The 25,849-nt window shown below is 35.1% G+C and overlaps 1 protein-coding gene across 1 annotated transcript in view; it reads right to left on the bottom strand.

The window, feature by feature from the left end:
- Positions 1–25,174, bottom strand: part of LOC149798244 (inverted formin-2-like) — a 68,967-nt gene extending 43,793 nt beyond the window's left edge. Inside the window, exons 1-5 of the mRNA XM_089960857.1 lie at positions 24,767–25,174; positions 17,368–17,483; positions 14,887–15,046; positions 8,867–8,940; positions 1,201–1,302 (exon numbers count right to left, since the gene is read on the bottom strand). Coding sequence (XP_089816983.1) covers positions 1,201–1,302; positions 8,867–8,940; positions 14,887–15,046; positions 17,368–17,483; positions 24,767–25,142 — 828 coding nt within the window. The 5' untranslated portion in view covers positions 25,143–25,174. The remainder of the gene's footprint in view (positions 1–1,200; positions 1,303–8,866; positions 8,941–14,886; positions 15,047–17,367; positions 17,484–24,766) is intronic.
- Positions 25,175–25,849: the final 675 nt, after the last annotated feature.

The raw sequence follows: 25,849 nt of genomic DNA on the forward strand, positions 1-25,849 counted from the left end.
AATGTAAAGCCTCATACACAATTAGATTGGATTTTCATTAAAACCTTAAAAAGTCACTAAGCAGAAGTGAAATAATGATGCAGATAAAGGGGAAAATTCAACATCTAACGGGTTATAACTCTGTTTAACTTTTGATGGAAAATGGTGCAACGGTACAGAATGAAATTATCATAACTGATTCCTCATTTTTTTGCCCCAGCAAGTTACAGCAATGCATGAATTGCACAATTTCACAGTCTGGGTTATCCTTTGTTATAATGAAACTCTAATACAAAGTAAAATTCACAGATTCACTGATATAAGGACCGTGACTTGAGCTGTGATATTAGGCTGTCTCTGCACCTTCATGGCTGAGGGTTTAATCTTTGGATTTAACAGTTGCAATCATGTGGTTGTCCAGCCAAGGTTAATCGTTTTCTTGCGTTCTCTGATTTTGCTCTAATGCAAGCCAGCATCAGCTGTCAAAACTGTATGTAAGTTATAAGAACTTGTGCAATTTAAGTGAAATGAAAATAAGTTTAAAACAATGGATATGATGAATGTATTATGGATCCCATAAAATGATCATATGAAGAGAACATCTTATTATGATACACAACACAGAATCCCAATATTGTGAACCTAAAATCACCCAATACAGAATCCCAATATTTATGGACCCAAAATTGCCCAACACAGAATCACAATATCTGTGAAACTAAAATCACCCAATACAGAATCCCAATATTTATGGACCCAAAATTGCCCAACACAGAATCACAATATCTGTGAACCTAAAATCACCCAACACAGAATCCCAATATTTATGGACCCAAAATTGCCCAACACAGAATCACAATATCTGTGAACCTAAAATCACCCAACACAGAATCACAATATTTATTGACCCAAAATTGCCCAACACAGAATCACAATATTTATGGGTACAAAATTGTCTAACACAGAATCACAATATTTATAGGTACAAAATTGTCCAACACAGAATCACAATATTTATGAACCTAAAATTGCCCAACAATGAATCACAATTTTTATGAGTACAAAATTGCCCAACACAGAATCGCAATATGGACCCAAAATCACCCAACACAGAATGAACACTTTTTTTAAACTAATGTGAAAATAAGAGATTGATAAATGTGCAAAAGGAAGCATACAATATTGCTTGGCCCATGTTTATTTTGATCAATGATATTATACCCTGTTCTGTATTTGATCTATGAGGTCCTGGGGACTGTTCAGGTCTACATTGTGTTCGATATTTATGGCTTCTTCATCTGCTATCTTCCTCTCATGGAACACCTGGGAATGAAATTTGAGATCTAAGTATTTTGTGGATGAGACAATTACTTAGATACCTTTGATTTAAGAAATGTATAAAAATACACTAGAGAGAGACCCCACTCCCATGATAATGATTCCTGAATAACTAAGCATTTTCAAAGTTCCAAAACAAAGCCTATCAAGTCCCATTTACTTATGCAAACATGGTATATATATCATTCACTACAAAGATACAAGTACAAAATACACTGGGGGGGGGGGCCGAGTGGTCTAAAGTGCTCTCCATTACGGATCACTGCCATCTCACCTCTGTCTACGTAGGTTCGAGTCTCGGATTCAGCCAATGTGGGTATGTGAGAAAGCTTGTCAGTAGCTTCTCGAGGGTCGGTGGTTCTTTCCGGGGTTTTCCTGGGTTCTTCCTCCACCATTAATACTGGCCGCCATGTATGGTCTATTGTGTGCTGAAAAATGGCGTTAAACCCTACAAAAACAACAACAAAATACACAGACTCTGTGGTACAGCTACATGCAGTGCCTGCTGCCATATTAATAGTACAGATTTTCACTTTTTAAGATGTGAATACTGACAGTCATGTATGCTAGAGGTTTGAGCTACAAGTAATATGTTTGAATCTAATTATTTTGGTTTTGAGGCTACAACTGGTAATATTTTTTAATCTAATTGTTATGGTTTTGAGGCTACCAATTGGTAATATTTTTTAATCTAATTATCTTGGTTTTGAAGCTGCCAGTGGTAATAGTTTGCTACCCATGTTGTTTAAAAAAAATAAGTTCCATGACTAAGAAGAAAAAAATGAACAAGAAGAACCCTTATTTTCACTGACTTGTGTGGCCACAACTCCTAATAACTGCTAATGGAAACACAAATACTAAGATTTATGGTGTTTTAAAACATTTACTGCATGTGTGTGTGTGTGTGATTTGGATTTTTAATGTAGCTTTAACAATTTTTCAGTTATATCGCTACGATGTCTGCAGTTACAGTTTATAGTGATGTCTAGCACTGGGGCATGACGCCACAGACATGTAGCATGATGTCCCACCCAGTGAAACATTTACTGCTGTAAATGCAAACTAAAAATATCACACTATAGTAAAATAACAATGTGTATCAAAGAATCTTTAATAAATGAAACAGATCATGCCAATATTCAGCATTCCCCCACTATAAGACCATTCATTATAATACCATTCTTGTTGTATGGTAACAGATCCCATTTCATTAAAAGGTAGTAAGATTATGTTCATTATCAGGTAGTCTCACTATGAGTCATTATACTCTATGACTCCCACAGATATTGTTTTAATGAAGGGAATGATGAACTCCCACGGATAGTGCTGTCATTGATGGGTGCTGTATTGTGTAAATTTACCAGCAAGAATCATCTAGAAATCCATTTACCAAAATATGCCTGTCAATAGTTTCGAAATATCCAGTTGGAAATTGTTGTCTCCTGACGCTTAACCTCCAAAAAGTAACAGTTGGTCTAGCATAAATATTATCTGAGCCTTGTAAACAGTATAATTGTGCCTGTTCATACTATAACTGACACCCCCACTTTCCCACATCTCCTCTGTCAGCATGAATTGGCAGTTGCAAGCTCACAATCTTTAGTTCACAACTTTATTTTCAAGACCATCACATCTGTTACAGAGTAGCAAAAAAAAAAAGGTGCACTGCTTTACTTGTCAAGAGTTTATTCACAACATCAACATCATATACTTCTTCACTCATAATCCTCCAGATGCATGAATATACTGCAACGGAGCATTCTCAAGTGCTTCAATGAAAAGCATAACACAGTAAAATTTGTCCCTAATGACTGCTATAAGAGATAATTCATTGTAAGAGACCGGGCACAAGTTTCAATAAACATCTCAAAAATTCTTCCTCAAATTGCGATTGAATACCTTTCTTATTGCTTGGTTTGTAACAATGAATTTTTCTGAAAGCACATTCTGCATGCAATTGAGAATAAAATAGTCATAAAATCTTGGTATTTTTGTGAATTTCCTCAATTTTGATGAAACTGTCAACAGTTTTTTTTACAACATTTAAAGGTTTCTTTTTGTTAAAACTAATAAGTGATTTTTCTTCCTTTCAAAAACTCTACCTCTTACAAAAATATTGATCTTGGCAGAAGTGTAAGCAGGATAATATAAAACCTCAAACTGAAAAATTTTAAAAAATATCTGAGTGACTTAGGGGCCTGATTCTCTATGTATAGATTTACTGATAATAGTTTTATGATCTGTCATGAGACAACATGTTTTGAGAGACCAAGATATTTTTGGAAAAAGGTATAGTTTTTCAAGACAGGTTCTACTGTGTATGAATAGAACTCCGACATGCTGCATCTTTTCAGAAATAGTACCTGCAATAAAAATTGATCCTTTGAACTCTAGGCCATATTTTTGTGAAATTTTCTGAACAAAATACAGTAAACCTGTAAAATAAACAGCTATGTATATAAAGATGACATCCACTCCTGTCCCTAGCTTTTGTAACGGCTATTATTGAAAGTACAGTATGGTCCATTGCTCTCAATTTTTATACTGTTGATTAATAAGCTAGTACCCTTTGGTCTAGCCAATTCAATTTGTATGCTACTTTTGATACTCAATTTCCATGGCAACTGGAAAACAATGAATCCAGAAAATTCAGGCATGAAAAGGTACTTCTGTATACATTTTTTGACATGTGTACCAACTTTGATTGAATACTATGACCAGTTTGAAAATTATATTCTGGAAATGAAAATGCTTATGAACAGAGAAACAGATGAAATTAGCTATATCCCACTTATCACATACTCAGGGGATAACTTCTATCCAGGTTTCATTGATATGTTTTTAAGTTTCCATATGTAAAACACCATATATGCTCGCTTATAAGTTGAGTCCAACTGTAAAAAACATAGACCTGATTTGCCATAGCATAATGCACCAGCAGATAAGGGTCTATGTTGTTTGTTCTACTGATTACTCTTAAGAAATGGCACAGACCCGGATCTGCCGGCATATTATGTGATGGCAGATCTGGATCTGAGCAGTTTGCAGTTGCATCTCACTATATAAGTATATTATCAGTGAGGATATTTGGTAAATATTTTACCCTAATCTGCTTTGAATTTGACTATAAGGTCAATAACTTAGCATTACCATGGATTAACCTACCATAAGACTGGTTCCCATTGTAAACTGTCCCAGAAATTAAAAGGTCACATTTTTCTTCCAAATTTTAAGTCCAGAAATCTTTTATCTCTCTCCAGTTTATTAATCGTACAATCAATTATTTACCGTTTAGTGTGGGAATTTCACTGGTAATTTAAGTTTATAAGGGCTAAAATGTTACGAAATATTTGTTTTACATTATGCTTTAATTATTTCATACATTTTGAGTACAGAGGAGAGAATTGTTTTTCTCAAGAGCGACTTTTATATTCATAATTTAAATCCTCATGCACTGATTATTTCTCAAATGGGGAGAAGAGCAACCCTTGCCACATTTCCAACTATGGATAAATATACTGCTTGTACATGGTTGCTAATGAGATGGGCAACCAAACTTCTCACACCTTCTGCCTGACTGGACAACCAGATTCTGGCTTTATGTGGTAACCAAATTTTCAGAAACATTTTCCATAACTGAATTGTTACTGTTCTTCCTTCCTTGGGCACAATAAACTAAGACGGTAATAAATGAAGGTTAAAAAAAACTTTTGATGTTGGAGACATCACAAAAACTACATAAATTAGGGAACCCAAAATAATTTCTTACAATAAATAAACTGTTAGAAAATGTAAAAGTTTTAAAACTGTATCTATAAATAATAATCTAAAAGAAGATGGCCATATTGAGAATATTTGTCAAACACTGACAGCTTGACAGGTTTTATGAACTTTAGACAAGAGCAGCAAACATTATTTTAGATGTATCTATTTGATTCTTCATCAAATTTATGAAACAAGTTGAACAATGTCCAGCTTTTGCAAGCCTTGGCAAGAAAAGCTGGACATATACTCAGTTTCATAAATTTAAAATTAAATCATTACCTATTTGAGATTCTGTTTATCACAGTGTTTACATTATTGGAAACAGTTTAGAGAGAAAGAAGACGTTTCATTCATTCTGACTCAGATGCTACACGTCATCTGCTGTGTGCGAAAAATAAACTCTAAAAAAGCACCAGAGGCTAGATGAGTTAATAATGCACAGTTCTATAACCAGTAACATTTCAAATTAGATTTTAAAAAAATACATTATAATTCAGACAGCAATTGTCCTTCCAAATCAGAAAAACATTTAATACATTTTTCAACAATGGCTCTTTGAGGGAAACTTCTGTATTGTGTAACATCACATAGTTAAGATAAGCCATACAGTATACATTGATTTTGACAAAGATGTTTACAATGTTTCCACCAAAAGTGTGCCAGTTCCAGTACAATGCATTCCAACTGTCGGATGCTCATGTGATTGGGTGATTATTGCATGCAGAGAAGCCAGATTTAATGTATTTATGACTTAATATTGGCAATATTTGATTTGCAATAGTACTGCAGAAAAAGAAACATTTTATTAAGAGTCAGAATGGCATCACATAATAAAAACTTTAGCCTGTTGGAGCTATTTTAACGCATAAAAAAATGGTGTGGTTGGAGAACTTTCTGTCAGTTGGGTCCACATTCTTCTCTAAACAGAGGTGGGTTTATCTTCTCATATAACTTAGCATTTAAACCACATTTGTCATAAGGTCTGACTAACAAAACCTATTTATTTCAATGTCCCTTGGGCAATCAAGGAGAGGTAAGGAAAATGCCCTAGGTCACAGACAATCATTAAAGATGATACTGTGCATGGGCTCATTTGGACCAATCAGATTCATACAAGGTGATATCTTAACACATACAAATATTATGCTGCACTCACTGTATGTAAAGTACACCAGCTAAGTGATAAATAATAATTACTATTATCTTTTTGTATTATGTATATTCTTTTCCTTTTTCTTATGAAGGCCTCAAAGGAGAATAGTCCTTGATGAAATGAGTCACACTCTACAAACAAAGCATTAGTAAAATTATTATTATTATCATCATCATCACTGCGTCAAATTACATTACAGTAATAGAGTTGAGGAAACTTGTTGTTGTAGGGTTTAACGCCATTTTCAGCACAAGATAGGCCATACATGTCAGTCAGTATAAATAGTGGAGGAAGAACCTGGGAAAACCACAGAAAGAACCATCAACCCACCAGAAGCTACTGGCAAGCCGAGCTTGACTTATTTATGATTGAAGTATTTACATGTCAAGTATGCCGTTACAGGCCAAGTATGCCGTTACAGGCCATAGTATCTGAGAAACTGAGTTAATCGCAAAAGTTAATGCAGATAGTTGGAGTGTGAAGTTCAGTAACATAGTAGTGACATAATGATGTAGTACACTTGGCCATGTATTTACATACCATGACATATATATACATACATTCTAAGTACATGACTTTGCAGGCAAGTGTCTCAGAAACTAAGCAAAATGCAAAGTGTAGTGGGAAAGAAAGGTCACAGTGACCCAAGTTTGACTGAAGAGTGCAGATCTTCACATGATGCAATGTTATCTCATGTTACATGACTGCAATCAATGGTGTCAGAGAAATTGAGCTAAACAAATCCAAAGGTAGAGAATATGAACTCAATGGAAACATAAGCACAAATTACTAAACAACAAAATTACGATCATAGTGACCTAGTTTTCTACTGATGGCTGTAGTATTCCTCATGAATCATTTCCATACCAAGTCAAGCAATTTACACGCAGTATTGTCAGAGACAATGACCCAAACTCAAAACTTGACCTCAATGTTGGGACCAAACTGACCGAGAAACAGACATCACTAATTCATTAGCTAGACTTTTGCTCTGCTGTTCAGCCAAAAGGCATAGATATGTGTACAAAGGGGCCTGGTGTGAAATGCACAGTTGTGCAGTAACAAATTAAGCACAAAGGCAAGGGCCTAGCTTACGGTGGACGAAACAGTAAATTGATACACTTATCTTCACCCCGTGTAAAAATCTCAGTCGTAGTAATTTCCAAATTGTTTGGAACAATGTTAATAGAACATGGGCAATACATGTTGCAGTGTTACTTATGACACATTTCACAGCATGCAAAAAGCAATGCCATGTAGGAACTGGTTTTCTCACTAAGATAAAAAGAGCAGAAACGATAAAATACTAAGTTACTGTGATTTTATTTATTTTTATATTCATCACTTTTCATAGTTATTCAAAATTTATCTTTTGCATTTGGTACTTAAATTTTGTGCACGTCTCTGATGGAAAGAGTGCCTAATTGGCTTCACTAATGGATCATAATTTTCACTCATGAATAATTGTTTAACCAACATACAAATGTGTCTGTATGCCCCAACCTTTCTTCAGTGCAACCAAATTTAGATGCTTTGACTGCATTTCAATGTAAGTGTGTCTGGATGTATCTTTCATATCTCCATACATGTACATGCTGTTTGCATGGTTAATTCCTGATGGGAATATGTCTACTAATAAAACACCTTTTGGAAGCTTCTGTGATGGCATAGCATGTGCTAGTGTATTAGACGAGTCCTAAATAGCCAGTCTGAGACTAAAGGATATCAGAAATTCCCTCAAAATGCAAATGGCTGCCAGTATCTCTAGGCAGAATCATGGAATTCGATCTATCAGAATAATTTTTGAGGATTACATTTATGTGAAGACCTGGTTAGAAATCAGAAAAAAAATGTTTTATAAACCAAACATAACAAAACAAGCCTAAATAACTAACGCCAATGACCAATGATTTTGATGCCAAACACTGAGTAGCCTGGGACACTGAGTAGCCTGGGCTTTGCTGCTTGATGCATAAGTATGCAAGAATGTTGGTGTTTATGATTTTCTTTTTTAGAAAGAAACAATAAAGACTAAATATTGGATTTTGAAAGCATCAAAATAGGCATATATAATAGTGCAGTGTTTCACAGCCTGCCAAACTGGGACATTGTCAGTTGCTGGAATGTTGTCTTATTGATGGTACATTATTCAATGTAGCAAGACACATGTATACAGAGCTGTACTTCCATGCAGACTGAGAGGAAAAGGTCTATATTTGTCATTTGTAGCTACCCTGAAATCCAGAAATGTTGGATCAAAGTGAATTTAAAAGTAATTCTTTAAATGAATAAAGAAGTCTTTTTGATTGGTTGATGCAAACAAAATTTAATATATATTATTACAGCTCACCTTGATGATGTCATTAATGTCTACAATACGAGGGCATAGCATATGCTCTCCCACATACTGGTGCATGCGAACCATAAAACATTCAGTCTTTGCATCAATTAAGCTAATTTAGTCCTTAACTCAAGCTGAATAATGAAAAGTCCTTACTTTGAGATGCATAACAAGTCCTAACTTCAAACTGAATAACAAAAAGTCCTTACTCTGAGATGCATGACAAGTCCTAAGTTTGAGCTGAATAATGAAAAGTCCTTACCTCAAACTGTATAATGAAAAGTCCTTACCTCAAGCTGCATAATGAGGTTCTGATCAGGTTCCTCCCTCCTCATGAAGTTCAGCACATCCAGAAGTTTCAAACCTGTCCCAGTTAGTAGACAGCAGTGAATATACATACTTAGCAGTGAGTATAGAATATACAAAAAGAATGTTAGTAGACTAATATACACAAAAAGCAGTTATTCAGCACAGACCAAGAGAGGCTTTAATTTCAAAACAAGGTAGGCTAAAATAAATTGAAAACAGATAAGTTCAGTGACCATTAGCCAAGTGTTGTGTGATGTGACTTGGATTTTTAACGTAGCTTTAACAATTTTTCAGTCATGTTGCTACGATGTCTGCAGTGTGGCAGTTTATAGTGATGTCTAGCACTGGGGCATCATGCCGCAGACATGTAGCATGATGTCACACCCAGTCACATTATTCTGACACTAGGCCGACCAGTCCTAACACTGACCTCTTAATGCTGAGCACCAAGTGAGGCAGCTGTTAGTACCATTTTTGTAAGTCTTTGGTATGACTCGGTCTGGGATCGAACCCACGACCTCCTGCATCCGAGGTGGATGCTCTAACCACTACCATTAGCCAAAAAACTTTGCTTCAGAATTTTAAAAAATAACAAAATGGAGATAAAGAGTTATAAGTATTAATGTTTTCAGTTCATGATTTTAGACCAATTCCACCAACTTTGAATAGGACATAGCACATGGTAGGTTCTCCTAAGCCTCACATGCAAGACATTACAGTATGTCAGAGTAATGAAATGTATTGGCCTGATGAAGGTACACAAAAGATTAGATTTGTAAAACATGTTCCTGGTACTGAAAAATAAGTGACGTGTAATATATCTAAAATCTTGACGAAGCACACTTTGATAAAGTACACCTTGAAAGCACACAAAAAAGCATTTAAACTGAATAATTTTTCCACCAGTTTATCTATATACACACAGCTCCACAAATCATTTATACATATCAAACCTAGTCTGCCTCAATCAAACAATTTCAGCACAATCAGATAATCATGTTACAAAGGTTTCCAAAAAAAGTAAAAAAGTTTAAGACCACAAGTAAGCGAGAGACCCAAGTGGGTACATAATTGTACACCTAGCTGAAAACTGTACAAGTCAAATGCAAGAGAAATTAAGAAATCTGTGAAAAAGAAGGATGCATACTGTCAAAATTTCTTCAAATTCTGTTGATTATGAAAACAATTGCTTGATGATTCTGACAGGGTTTTGTGTATCTTCATCCATTATTTGTCAACAGATTGGCATCATTTGTACAAAAATGAATGGCCTTTACACAAAGATGCTTTCAGTCAATACTGGTTCAGTTCTACTGAACAGTGTTTGATAAAAAAAGTTCTATGTTTTATAAGCTTTTCTACTTTTAGTAACAGTGGTCTCACTGGAAGGAAAATCGGCATCATTTGTGTAAATTTTAATGGGTTTCAATTGTGTGCTTTTCTCTCATATTTGTTTAAATTTTGCCCAGTTCTTTTTGAGAAACTGTAATTTAATGTTTATTTACATTTTGTAACAACAGCAATATATAATGGCAGATTGATGCCATTTCAAAAACAGAAAGGCCTTCTGCTTTCCATCAAAATTAATGAAACTTTTGATTTAATTGGTTCTTTTTCTAGCTCAAGAAAAGTAGCCATATTTTTAGTAATGACAGAAATATCAAATGTCAGATCAACATCATAAGTACATACATGCATTGAAAGGCACTCATGTCAAATTTAGTTGAAACTGGTCATGTGGGTTTTGAGAGGTAAAAACAGCAAATGTTCATAGACACATGGCACACATGATGGATGTTGGGTTATAACATAAGATCAATGGCCTTAACAATTGGTGAACAAACAATAAATATTCAAAACCCAAAAATCATTCAAACGGCATGATAATTTAAATAAAAACTTCATGTAAAAACCAATACAAACCAAATTTTGGAGTACAATAATACTCAATCTTAATACATTAGTAGGAGTACATACACTACTCTGCAACTCCAGCCCTCCAGGGCTTATTTTTTCATCAGGATATAAAATGTCATTTACTTACTCACCAAAGTGGAAGTCAGAGAAGAGCAACCTCCAGATGAAAAGAATGACTGACACCAAAATTCCATCTGAACTGGATTTGACAGATTTTAAAATGTAACTACAAGGACTCTGGGAGGGTGTTCCTATATTATAGGTAAGTATTATCAAAGAAACATCTATTACTCCGAACTGTTTTTCTTCTAAAAAATGTTACCCCAAAAAAACATTACTCCAATATTAAGAGAATAGGAAAGAGGTGGAGTTACATCCCCTCATCCCAGAGATGGCCCAATTTTTGGTCCCCTAATGTATATGAATCAGCTTCAGATCTCATGAGATATGGACTAGAGTTTAGCCCTCCATCCCATGGATTGGATAACATAGGTTAGTGAACAGCTCCACTTGAATGCTATGCTAATGATGACTGCCACAACCTTGTGAGCCGATATGCACCAGACACTCACTTGATCTTGGCTCAGTTCTCTATTACACAAATAATCCATGAACCCAGGATTAAGGGCCCAAGCTGAGACACCATCATTTCCTTCTTTCAAAGGTAGAAATAAGCGTGATCTTCCTCTTCTCACTGGTTTGATTTAGGTAAGATTTTAAAGCAATTACTGGATCCTGTAGATGCCAATGAGTTGAAGGGTAACACGAGGAAAGAGGTGTCAGAACAAAGGGCTGATTTCCCATGAGCAGGAGTCTGTTGAAAGTGAATGGAACAATCAAAACAAACTGAAGATAGTTAGTCTTGAAAGTGAATGGAACCATCAAAACAAACTGTAGATAGTCTTGAAAGTGAATGGAACCATCAAAACAAACTGTAGATAGTCTTGAAAGTGAATGGAACAATCAAAACGAACTGAAGATAGTTAGTCTTGAAAGTGAATGGAACCATCAAAACAAACTGTAGATAGTCTTGAAAGTGAATGGAACCATCAAAACAAACTGTAGATAGTTAGTCTTGAAAGTGAATGGAACAATCAAAACGAACTGTAAATAGTTAGTCTTGAAAGTGAATGGAACCATCAAAACAAACTGTAGATAGTCTTGAAAGTGAATGGAACCATCAAAACGAACTGTAGATAGTTAGTCTTTTGAAAGTGAACGGAACCATCAAAACGAACTGCAGATAGTTTATACCAACTGATGAGGAATTTACCTGCTGTAGCTAGAACATCCAGGAAGCAGATTTTATACAAGATGTGCATCAAGATGATTTTAGAAATAGAACTGAAAGGTACTTTATTCAACCATGTTGGAACACATTCTGGACATGGTATAAACAAGTTTACAGGAGGTCTTGTTTTGATTTATATCCTCCCTTCCACGATGATGAAATGTGTCTGAGATCATGAAATGGTAGCCTTTTATAGCAATGGGAGTTAACATTTTCTGTTCAATGAGTTAAAGTTACCTATTTGTAGGTTTTAAATGGAGCGATGTGATTCCACTATTCCCACTAGGAGAAAACTCCACTTCTCTTTGCGGACCTTCTTGCTCAAGTGATTATTTCCATCACTTGTTTTGAGAACTGTTTTCTCCCAAGGGCATGCTTGGTATGAGCCATGCATGCAGGTTCAATTATTCATGGTTGCTTGAGCAGGTGAGGAAAGACCCATATTTTTCTGGGAATTTCCATCGCTTAGTTAATAGATCATTTGTTAATGATTTTCCCACTTGAGGAGAGCACTCTGGACCAGACAACTCCCTAACTTTGGGAATCAGATGGTTTGTAGCAAAGGCATAGGCATATAGAGACCATTCCAGTTCATAACTTCCCACCTTCTGGAAATAGACCAAAGTTTGTGGAAAGGGCATCAATTTCATAACCCATATAGTACACACATATTTCTGCTATAAATATTTAATGAGATTTCCAAGTATCATTTTATATTATTTAATTTTTTTACATTCTTATTCAGAGATGCTCTCAGGCTTTTATCGTAATGGGTGATTTTCCCCATTGTAACAAAATGTGGGGGGGGGGGGGGGAAGAACAAAAATGATGGGGAGGAGGAAACATCCAAAGTTCAATATTGACATAACACCTTAATATCCATCTCTTTTATCCTGCTCCACTCTGTAAGACCCCTGCTGAAATCAATATCTTTAAAAGATGTTGCCTCTAGTTGTATAAGTATTAATCTGTTGAGTGTTTCAGAGCTTAATCTGTTCTTTATCTGTGCATGAATATTGCTATGTACTAAGACCCCTGAGTGATTCACAGCCTGCTGTCTGAAGGGGAATATACAAAACTAGCTTAGCCAGCTGGAACAAGTTTGAAAACTGAACTTTATGGTTGTTATGTACAATTTTCCACTCAAAGGTATTGTCTTTTCTATGCTTCGGCTCAAAAAAAGGATTTTTCATTAATATAAGCTCTGCCAGTGTTCGACTTTCTTGAATTAGCACTTTGCTGCATTAGGATTTGAAGTCAATTATTGCCATAGTATACTTGTTCAAACAGGTATTTTGATCAAATAAATATCATAACTTGTTCATTTTGAGATCCTTATTTATTATTATCTTCTGCCAGATAACAAAGCTTGAATTCTATGTAATTGCTTTTAATTTTTTTAAATTCCAGACACATAGGTAGATGTCCCAGGATTGTGTCCCTCTATGTAGTTTGTCCTGCCCATTGTGTTGACATCAGTAAATATAGACAGCGAAACAACTGTGAAACCAGTCATACATACTGTAATTATGAAGAGGATGCTAATGACAAACACTAATGTCTAAAACAATTACATGAATGACCGTACAGCACATAATATTAGACAATTATTTCACAGAATTTATGTGTGTGTGTGTGTGTGTGTGTGTGTGTGCGCGAGAGATTATGATTTTTAATGTAGCTTTCAACAATTTTTCAGTCTTTTCACTGTGATGTCTGCAGTGTGGCAGTTTATAGTGATGTCTAGCACTGGGGCATCATGGTACAGACATGTAGCATGATGTCCCACCCAGTCACATTATCCTGACACCAGGCTGACCAGTCCTAACACTAACTTCTTAATGCTGAGAACCAAGTGAGGCAGCCATTAGTACCAGTTTTGTAAGTCTTTGATATGACTCGGCTGGGGTTCGAACCCACAACCTCCTGCTTCCAAGGCGGATGCTCTAACCACTAGGCCACCGGAGTGGTCCAGAATTTATGTAATAGGATGGGTACTGACATGACCTGAAGTACTATAGGCCTTTTTGGCAGGTAATTAATTGGACTATCATCTACACTGTAAGATGAATTTGAACAAATCAAATGTAAATTCTTCATCGATGATAGAGTAGAGACTGAAATATAGCCGGAACATACTTTTCTATAAGAGAAAGCTCAGTAAAATCACTAAAATATTGAAAAGGCACAAGTGGAAGTAATTTTTTTTGTTGCGGTCTCCAAACTGTGTGTGCTTCCTAACAAAACTGGAACCAGGAACTGAACTTTGGATGGGATTTGATGCCAACCCCTTTCCTATGGGAGATAACTCTTGTTGGACTCCCACCAACGTCAGGTGACTAAGCATTTCTGTTGCTAAAAACAAGAATGTGAGGGCTGGATTTGCAATGTAGTTGATGTACTCCTAATGTATTATGATCAGGTTAAATATTTGATGAAGAAACATGCCAACAAATTTTACTTGACAAGGTCATGTAGTACAGTCATACTAACAATTGTTGGCACTGAAAAAGTCAGTCTAAACAATGAAATCAGTCATTCATAATGATGCAGAAGATTTCACCAAAATATAAAAAAATTATAACAGACAATGAATACTGAATATATATTGAGTAATACATTAGCAGTGTTTTGATAGCTGTGAAGTGTGACATTTAGTACATTTAAGGCAAATAATTTAAATTTCTAAGAATTGATAACCACGGTCCCAGGACAATTTTCCATCCCTGCCACCCAAACACAGTGGTTAATACAAAGTAAGCAATATGTACAAGTGTTGAAGCAATGACCTACAAATGAACTCGTTGCGGATGCGGATCCTCTCCATGATCTCAGGGGTACAGTTGATGATACAGTTGATCAAGGTCAGAACTGAAGTCTGATGCTGAGCACTTTCAGCAACCTTCAACTCATTCACAATGATACTGAACCTGTGTGGCAGGTCTGCCTCTTTCTGGAATACAAAGAATGACATGAGAAATAATTAAATCACATCATATTGGAATACAAGAGTTGTAATGAAAAGGTAAAACAAAACTTTTTCCAGAAGAAACAATTTTACACAGTTAAAGTACTTGCACTAATACTTTTCACTGAAACTTGAAAATTACCAAGACCAAAGTACATTACTGAGTACACAAAATATTTAGACATTTGTGGTTTTTTCCCTATAAACATTTTAAACTAAAATTTAAAGTTGAATAATAGATTCAATCAAATAAGACTTGATGAACAACAACTGCTTTTAATTATCTGAGATGACTGTTTTTATTCACGAGTGACATTTATTTGCAAATGAAGAAAGAATTAAAGGTACTCTCTCATTATAAAACTGTCCATTGCAGCAGTAGAGTATACCACCTTATAACACTGTCTTAGGGTATCATAGGTTATACCACCTTAAAGCTAGACTGCCTTATAATGAAGTATATTATACAGTATGACACTGTCCATGGCAGCCACGGAGTGTATCACCTTATAGTGAGACTGCCATATAATGAAGTACATCATACATTATGATACTGCCTTATAATGAAGTACATTATACATTATAACACTGTTCATGGCAGCCATGGAGTATACCACCTTATAGTTAGACTGCCTTGTCACAAGTACATCATACATTATGACACTGCCTTATAATGAAGTAAATTATACATTATAACACTGTCCATGGCAGCCATGAAGTATACCATTTATAGTGAGACTGCCATATGATGAAGTACATCATACTTTATAACACTGTCCATGGCAGCTATAGAGTGCATCACCTTATAGTTAGACTGCCTTATAATGAAGTATATTATACAGTATGACACTGTCCATGGCAGCTATAGAGTGTATCACCTTATAGTGAGACTGCCATATAATGAAGTACATTATACATTATAACACTGTCCATGGCAGCCATGGAGTATACCATTTATAGTGAGACTGCCATATGATGAAGTACATCATACTTTATAACACTGTCCATGGCAGCTATAGAGTGTATCACCTTATAGTTAGACTGCCTTATAATGAAGTACATTATACATTATAACACTGTCCATGGCAGCCAGTTAACAAAATATCATGCACTGCTATTATCAAGTTGGAAAAATGCTTTTAGAAAGTTCAGAAGTCTGAGTGGAGACAGTTGCAACGATGGTAAACATTAATAAAAGATGTGTAAAGTACACTTCAACCGTAACTACATCCAGTACAGTTTCACAATCTCTGTGGAGTTCAGTGGTTTATTGCTATCTCTCAGCATAATGTATAGCAAAATCTCCATAATGCAGGTATCTTGCAATAGCATCATGGGAAGATTATCGAGTCTGTGGTATATAAACGTTTAATCCGGTCCACTGACCAAATCTACCGAGTCCAATATGAGACACAGATTTGGAACAAACCTGGATAAGCCAATATCCAGATTTGAATGCATGACTGCATTTGCATATCTTTTGTTACTATTGCTTAGAACAGCAGTTTAAAATAAAATAAGTTTCAGTAAGCCTTATGGTAAAACAAAGAGAGACAGGTCTTTACTCATGAATTTATGAAATAACTGTAAATATTGCATGTTGCTCTGGTAACTTTTTTTCAGTGCTTTTAAGGCAAAATTCATTGAAATGGAGAAGCATATGCAAAATTTAAGTGGCAAATGAACATATACTTTGCAGGCACAAATAAATTTGAATAAACTTTAATATCTAAGTTTCTATTTGGAATACTACTCAAAAAGATAAATCTGTAAGCACCATGATCAAGTAAAAATGAATCCAATCTAAATGACTGCACAAGACTCAACAGTAAGAATACATTATTATGCATATGAAGCATATATATTCATTTATGAGTCCAAATACAAATAACACAGACCTTGATATGCCATCACATAATAGACCAGCATATTAGAGTCAATGCTGCTTGTTCTACTCAGCTGCCTCGCTTGGCGCTCAGCATTAAGTGGTTAGTGTTAGGACTGGTTGGCCTGGTGTCATGATAATTTGACTGGGTGGGAAATCATGCTACATGTCTGCATCATGATGCCCCAGTGCTAGACATCACTATAAACTGCCACAATGCAGACATCATAGCGATATGACTGGAAAATTGTTAAAGCTACGTTAAAAATTCAAATCACACATGCTTGTTCTACTAATTACTACTAACAAACTGGATAGACCCAGATTTGCCAACGCATTATGTGACAGATCTGTTAACAGTTGGACTAGACTTATAAACATGTATATAGGATAAATAAAAATTCTCCAATACATTACAAACCTTCACATATGACAATGCATCCAGAACTTGCCGGTATCCATTGTTACTGTATGCACAAAGGGCTGACAAGATTTCAAATACATGCTTTTTTGGCAGCGTGTTGTTTGTGTTGAGAGCTGTTTAAATGAGAAATAAAACATGAAATTGAGGTGTTAGAAAATTCACATCTCCTACAGATATTTATTTGGACACAAGAGTCGTGTATTATCAATACTCAAGCTGTTCTGACATGCATTGATATGAGATCATGTTCTGTTATTCTTTTGATTCAACAATCACTTTATAGATTTCATACTGCTGATGTAGTAAAAGGTCATTTGGAGCTGATTATTTTAAATAATAACTCACCCTAACAAGAAATGCAATGCTTCATCTGATATGCTACTAAATTAAGTTGTGAGAGAATTTTATCGTCACTAAAACATGAACTTTTATCAGTGATTGTCAGATTTATTTATTGATTGGCAGGTCTTTAAATCAGATTACTGACAGATGATGAAGAAAAACAAATTATTTCATGTAATATGCTAATGTTATACTTCACAGGTTATTTGTATCCAGTTTAATGACTGTTCAAGCAACAAGGTCCAAGAAGCCAAGTAGGTCACAGTGATCTACTTTTGAGAGCAGTATAGTATTCCACAGGATGCATGTACAAATCAAGTATCATGACTGTATAAATAACAGTGTTTGAGAAACTCCCCAAAACATGAAGAGTGTAAATCATCATTAGAAAGTAGTTCAAAGTGACCTATTTTGATGGGCAGTGTAACAGGATCCATGATCAATTAGCCAATAATTCAATGAATAGTCTCTTAATTACTTTTTAGTTTCTAAATTTGAAATATTTATTATTAAACATTTTTACGTTTTATGCATTACTCCAATAATACAAAACTTTTTATTATTAATATCTGTACAATTGCCTTGATGTTGCAGAATTATTTTGGGACAAGAAAATAAAAGAAACCAAATCCTTCAGAATAATTCAAGTATGTGTAAATCTGAAAAATGTACGTTTAGTGCTTACATTTAAACAGTACAATAATTTAATACTGGAAAACTATGATATTTTCTTGGTGTAAGTTTGCATTACAAGAAGCCATAAAATACTAAATGGTGTACAAATGCATCAATGAAGCATAATAGAATGGTGGAATGAAACATACAGGTCTTGTAGTTAATGTTGAAAATAATATTAATGTCATAGGCTTGTCAGTTTGTGACATTTACTGCATTCAGAGGCGGTACACACTTCCTTCCCACGGATTTTTAAAAAGTATCATTATCATTGTGCATCTATAATGAAATAGATTTAAATATAACTGGTGGAGAAAGAAGCTTGGAAAAATCTGGCAAGAACCACTGACCCATCAGAAGATACTGGCAAGCTTTCACACATTATCCACATCGGTAGAATCAGAGACTCAAACCCATGCAGACAGAGGTGAGATGGCAGTGATTGGTAAAGGTGAACATTTTGGATCAATATGCCACCCAGGCCCCTATTTTTTAGATGTACCACCTACACTTGCTTACAAGACAAGTCCAACTGCAAAATGCATAGATCCAAATATGATGTTGCATAATGTGCTGGCAGATCCAGGTCAGTGCAGTTTGTTCTAAGTAATCAGTAGAACAAATAACATAGATCCTGATCTGCAGGTGCATTATGCTGAGGCAGATCAGGATTTTTGTTGCTTGCAGTTTTACTTGACTTATAAGCTATCATATATGGTTTAAAACACGATATATACTGTAAAAAAGGAATAGAAAAAGAACAAAATAAAACTGAGGTAATACATGAACTTGCTTATAAGTTGAGACCTATTGCAAAACTGCACAGATCCAGGTCAGTGAAGTTTGTTTGGAGTAATCAATAGAACAAACATTCTGTCTCAACTTATAAGTGAGTAGACACATTACCAATTATTCCACAGCAGTTAAGCAATCAAGCACACATTTATTTATGCTTTTAGTTAGACCCCCATAGAGATTTATTTGAAAATTTTGGATATATAACCCAGATCAACATTTGATTTTCAAGTAATGGGCTGCATCACTGGAGAACTTATGTCAAAGCTGTGGTGGCTAACACAGTAAAGCACTGGACTCATAATCAAAGAGTTCCAATTTGAACAAAAATTCTTTTGAAGAGATTGATACCCTAGTGACCAAAAAGAATTTCCTGGAATCCATGGTTATTTCTTATATCTTTTTATTCTGTTTAACTGCTGAATATAGAAACCAACTTGGAATCAAAAGTAATTTTTTTATATCATGTTCGATTTAACATGTTTACAAGATACCTGTCAACCTTGTAAAATTGGTCAGATGTGCTTTCCTTCATGTCATTAGAGGTAACAAATGTTTGGGAGAAACAGTGGCTAAGTGGTTAGCATGTCTGACTGGTGACCAAATGGTCTGGGTTTGAATCTTACCATCGAAGAAGATTCGAGCCAAGGGACTTTACTATGGTTGTCTTGGTTCTTAATAATCTGCTTGTGCTGTGAAATACCAAACCAAAGAAGATAGCTGTATGTGCAGCACAAATTCTTTGGCATGGCCTTTGACCTTCATGTCATATCATGTACAGAAGATCAAAGAACTTGTTTCTGAATACTTTCAAAATATACACAGGGATTGTGCTACTAGGCAATGAGGGTGACCAGGTTGACAGAAAAATGTGAACTTTAACTTCCTTTATTAGGAAAGTGAAAATGACTTTGTCCAAAGATTTTTGGATGCACACTGTGTGATAGTATTTTATGCCTTTGGAGATAATCCAGTGACCCAGCATAGTAGTTAGATTATAGCAGCCCCTGGTGAATGTATAAGCATAAGCAGGTGCTGACAAAACATCTCTTGTACATGCCTGTATTTTAACAGCTGACACAACACAGACCCTTCTCCCCAAAAGTTATTATTTGTTAGCACGGTGCATTTTCTGGGGATAATCAATTAATAACGAAAACATACCAACCTGTGTTTCAAACCTTAAAATATTAATATGTAAATAACAATTTGTGTCAACCAAATCAGTGAAAGCACATTCCAAATTTTTTTGAAGACTCTGACTGCAACGCTTGTGTTACTTTCTTCATAAAATCAATCTAAAACCACAAGTGAACATGTTTAAGGATAATAATGGTAGACATCACTGTGTCCAGAAAGTACCCCTTCGTTAGAATGTTTATGTAATTAATTGGGTACAAAAATTAAGGAAAATATATAATTTAAAGAAAAGAAAGCCTCAATATTATGTGATTTAATACTGAGCACAAAAACGCATTTTTTAGGTCCAAAATCTGAGACAATAATATGCTAAAGATTCAGAGAAGAGCTGTGAGTTCAATGTTATTTTTGTACATCATTCATTTTTGTGAAACATGGAAAAAGCAGCAAATTAAATAATAGCAAATCAATACATGTTATTATCAGTATGTAGACATTAAAACCATTAATTTGTAATCCTATCAATGGACTGTCATAGTTAAGCTAGAAAGTTTGAGTGGTCATATCAAGAAAATCCAGTTCTAACAACAGATTCAACCAAATCACATGCATGGCATGTTCTGTACTGTGGTGATTCAGTTGGAAAGAAGGATCTAGTTTAATTGTATATCGATGTTTATGCTTAAGTTCATCATTTATAAATAGCAATGGTTATGTTTTATTGGCAACAATGAAACGAGATTCCAAGTTTTGATGTCATCAAATGGTCAGTCCCTTAATGTTTATGTGCCCGTCATGACCATGTGACTTCACATCAGCATGCCGGACACTATATATAAAAAGACCATCAGATGAACAAAAAAGACCCTGGTGACCAAGACTGAAGCAGACAAACAAATCAATTTCAGACTTCATTCTGATTATGTTCACAACTTGCAGGTCACATTTTGGTCAAATTTACACAGATAGCAAGCAACTTGAACATACCACTGTTTTAAGCCCAGTAAATATACATATAGTTCTAGGCAGGGAGAGGAATAATTTCTTTGTTATAACCCCAGGGCTAAGTCCATGGGGTATAAAAAAATCACAATATAACCCACATGAACCCAATGGCATGTACTGACACTAGGTTCACTGCTAACATATGCTAATTCTCACACATAATTCCCATATATTTGAGACATACAACTTTGGATTTACGTAAAATCACCCCTATCAGATTATCCATCTAGCCACATACCAAGGGCATCAAAATTCTGAATGTGCTGGTATAATCAACACCTGCAGGACTATCAGTGACCCTGGATTCATGTCTAGCATTACTTATGTAAGAGCAGTTTAAGGACATTATAAGATAATGCACACATACATATGTACAAAAAAACAATACCACAATAACATCCTACATTTTTAAAGATGTTAGAATAAAAAAAGTGTACAAGATCACTGAAATACAAAAATATACCATCATAACAAACATTTGGTATCAAATTTCAAGACTGATTAGGCAATGGTATATGAGATGCTGTCTTGAACAGAAAGATGTACACTTATAAGTGTCTATGATCCTAGAAGCAAGCAAGCTATTATGTTAAGTTTGGGTAAGTAGTTAAATGCTGTATGGGGTCCTCTCCATGTATAGACTGATTACTCTCTGGTTATTACTCAAACCAGGTACACGTATACCATTATGGAGATTTGTCTATACAGGTACACGTATACCATTATGATGATTTGTCTATACAGGTACACGTATTATGGAGATTTGTCTATAATCAAAAAGACAATCGGAGAAATACTAGATGTAATGAAGATTTGATAAACAAAGATATGACTAGGTCATCTTCCATGACCTTATGAATTTCAATCAAACTATAACATTCATATTAAAGAAAATGTAAGGCATTACACAGAACATAATGATAACTATTAAGGCTTTATGTGTTAGGTTATTAATAATAACTAATAGCATGTAACAATGGTGAATTGTACATCAGCTGAAAATGGTGGAGACAATTAATTTCAAAAGTATACTTTGAAAGTTAACACTGAGAGCATAACAATCTACCAGACCAAAGCCATTACAGGTGTATTTTGAGGTAAAGGATGTATTTGTACAAACATGGACTGGCAGTGATAAATTGCTCATTTATTCATTTGGTCCTTCAAAGAGAGCCTTTAGTGGTGCCTTCAAAAATGCATGAACCTTTATCAAAGCATTCCAAAGACCTTTGATCAAAGGAAGTCAGCAACAAACTTAAATAAAAGCATTGTTTCATTTTTCATAGTAATTGGAACATTTTCATTATGCCGTGAAAGTTTCCTGTTAAAACAAAAAAGTTCATGCTTACGATCGCTACCAATGGTGACATAAAACCCAAATTAAGATTCCAATATTTTGAAACAATAGATATCTGGCCATTGAGTTAAATGAAGGTGGGACATCTCGCAAAGAATGTTAAATGTTTTAATTTGTTCACATGTCATTTCCCTATGAATAGCCTCATCCCCTTGGTAGCCTCTGCATCATGGTAGTTGTCTATGTCTGATCCTAATCTAGGCCAATTTAAGTACATGTACGTATAGTATATAAACAACTATACAGCTACATGCTACTAGGATAATAAATATCAGTGTGAATTGTGTCATGAAATGTTTTTATTGACAATGGAATATGGATCAAACGTGGACTACCATTCTTTATATATATGTTTTAGTTGTGTTTCCTACCAGGATTTGACTGATACACGAATTTTCTAACGTGATCTAACACTTGAATTAATGGATTTTTCATGTCCATGTATATTATTTAACACACTGTGGTGTGTACTACACAAACTTAAGTTGTCAATATACAAGTTTATTTCAGACTAGTTGTCTTCATTTAATCAAAATTCCATTTTGTTCTTAGCGTAAATCCTTGTCGCTGATGACATGTCATCTCTTAAATGTTTTACTTGTATGCAAAATTTCACTTTCCCCCAACTAACTTATGTAAACATCCATTTATATTGACAATATTACCTTGGTCGGTCCCAGATATACTGAGATAAATGGTTATTATAGTATTATGAAAATGGCAATATCTTGTGCAAATTGGAAAAAAAATGAGGTTAGCAATTTTATTTTTGGACATATTTTATTAAAGCCAGTGCCAACCTTGAATATCTATCAATCTGCAAGGTGTACATAGGGTTAACACATCAGAACCTTGGCTAGCAAAGATTGGCTTTCCTTACCAGCCAGGAGCCAGGCGATACCTGGTTACCTGAAAAAATACCCCTGTATCGCCACTGGGGGAGGTTCTGCAAAACCCCATCCTACTTTGGCAACTCACCCTCCAACTTTAAATCTAATGGAAGGCTATGAATATTGAAATTTACAAATTTCGAACTAAGGTCAAAGCAGTAAACATCTCATGAATACTTTAGCTCAGTAACAATGCTTAAGGATCTGCTCTATAGTTTCAAACACTGCACAGGAGAAAAAGAATTTCCCAGGTTCACCTAACTGATTATCTTGGTAAGTTTAAACTGACCTGGTATATTGTAGGTACTGTTAACATACCTTTAATTTCCTTTATGTTGGTGTATGACTGATGGGCATAATTTGGCTTGGAGTATAACATCTGGTCTTACTTTACATGTGAAATTCGCACAAGACTTCTAGCTTGGCTTGGTCATTGTCACTTCTTGGACATCAGACGTACATTGGTGAAAAAAATAACCAGTAAATAACTTAAAAAACACTTTTTCTCCATATTTTATAATGCATTAAGTTGTTGTTGTTGTAGGGTTTAACGCCATTTTTCAACACAAGATAGGTTATACATGGTGGCCAGGATAAATAATGGAGGAAGAACCCTGGAAAACCAGGAAAGAATCACCGACACATGAGAAAACTCATTAAGTATACTGTCACAAGATAGCATTGTCTATTCTGGCAAAATCAATTTTCCCTATTTTAATAACTGTTGAAATTAGTGTACAAGTTCAAGTTCATTACTCAAGCACCTAGAAGTGATCATTTCAATCAGCTGTCTGCTTTAGGCACACACTGTCTTCTAAATAGCATGTACATGTATAAAGAAATTTCAGTCACAGTACATGAAGGCAACATAGAGGTATGCCAATATTCTCTCCATCATGCTTGTCGCAATTAACTTCACCTTATACCCATCACTCTTTCATAAGTACTTAATAACTGTAAAATAGAACCATTACAAATAATTTTCAATTAAAACAGTCCCCTCGAAGGGCCATCTCAGATGAGGTTACACCCAATTAGCGGTCACCTTGCCAGACAGCAAAAAAGAACATTTTTATCACTTTGTCCTCTATAGGAAAGGACACATCTTTTATATTATAACCTTTCATTGCATATGAGATGGCCCCATATGAGAGAGACCACCATATTAATCTAAAGAAATAAATATGGATACCAATTGCAAATTTCTTGATGTCTCCCTCGCTATTGACCATGAAGTCAAGCCCTACATTGGAATTGAGCACTGCCCTGACACAGGAAATGCAGTCTAACTGCAGAATGGCATCTAAGAAGCTGGTGAAGCCACGTCCAGTTAGCTGATCAAGTGAGTTCAGTAGATTTTCCAGTCCTCCTAGATCTAGAAAACTCTGCAGCCAAGCTTCACCACATCTCTCTAGCTTCATACGCAGGGCATAATACATCTGGACAGATGGCACACTATGTGTAAGGGCCACACATTGCTCTGGTGTACTCCTGGCCAAGTCCTGCTGTAACTCCAGTGTGGTGTTATTGAATGTGTCTGGCATCCGTCGTGTTTCAGTTGCCATCATGGCATAGCATTTTATTTCAAAGCATGGGTAAAATTTCCCTGAAAATATATTTTATCAATCAGAACAATGTACACTACTCATATAATACAGTTTTATAGACAGACAGCTAGCTACATTATTATTATACATTACTCACATATGATCCAACAGCAAATTGCATAGAGCCAAATCTGTTGTTATGTAACACACTGGTCAATCAAGGCCTATGATTCTTGCATACTCATTTATAAGTCAATTCAAATTGCAAACAACAAAAATCCTGATCTGTCATAGGATATTGCATCTGCATATTGTTTGTTCTATTAACTTCTAATAAACTGCATGGACCGTGATCTGCTGGCACATTATGCAATGGCAGATATGGATCTGTGCATTTTGCAGTTGGACTAGACTTATAAGTGACTACATATGGCATATAGTCATGACATTTCCTCTTTAAAACACGAACTGAAAACAGAAAGTATTTAGCTGAAGAGCATCAAAAGTGATTAACAATAAATTTTCGTGTACAATTTCCAAAACAACTGATACATGCATTGTTTAAACAGATCAGGGTTTCCCATAGTATTCTGAAAGTTGCAGCCCAGGATTGCTTTCCTGGAAAAGGTTGCAGACCCAAGTCGTAAAACTAAGAGTCCCAATAAATATAATTATTTCTCCTGTGCAAAAATTCAGAACATTATGCACATTTTGTCACCATGCTCATT

This window comes from Sinohyriopsis cumingii, chromosome 6 (genome assembly GCF_028554795.1).
Source record: "Sinohyriopsis cumingii isolate HCF-2022 chromosome 6, ASM2855479v2, whole genome shotgun sequence".
Taxonomy (NCBI): Eukaryota; Metazoa; Mollusca; class Bivalvia; order Unionida; family Unionidae; genus Sinohyriopsis; species Sinohyriopsis cumingii.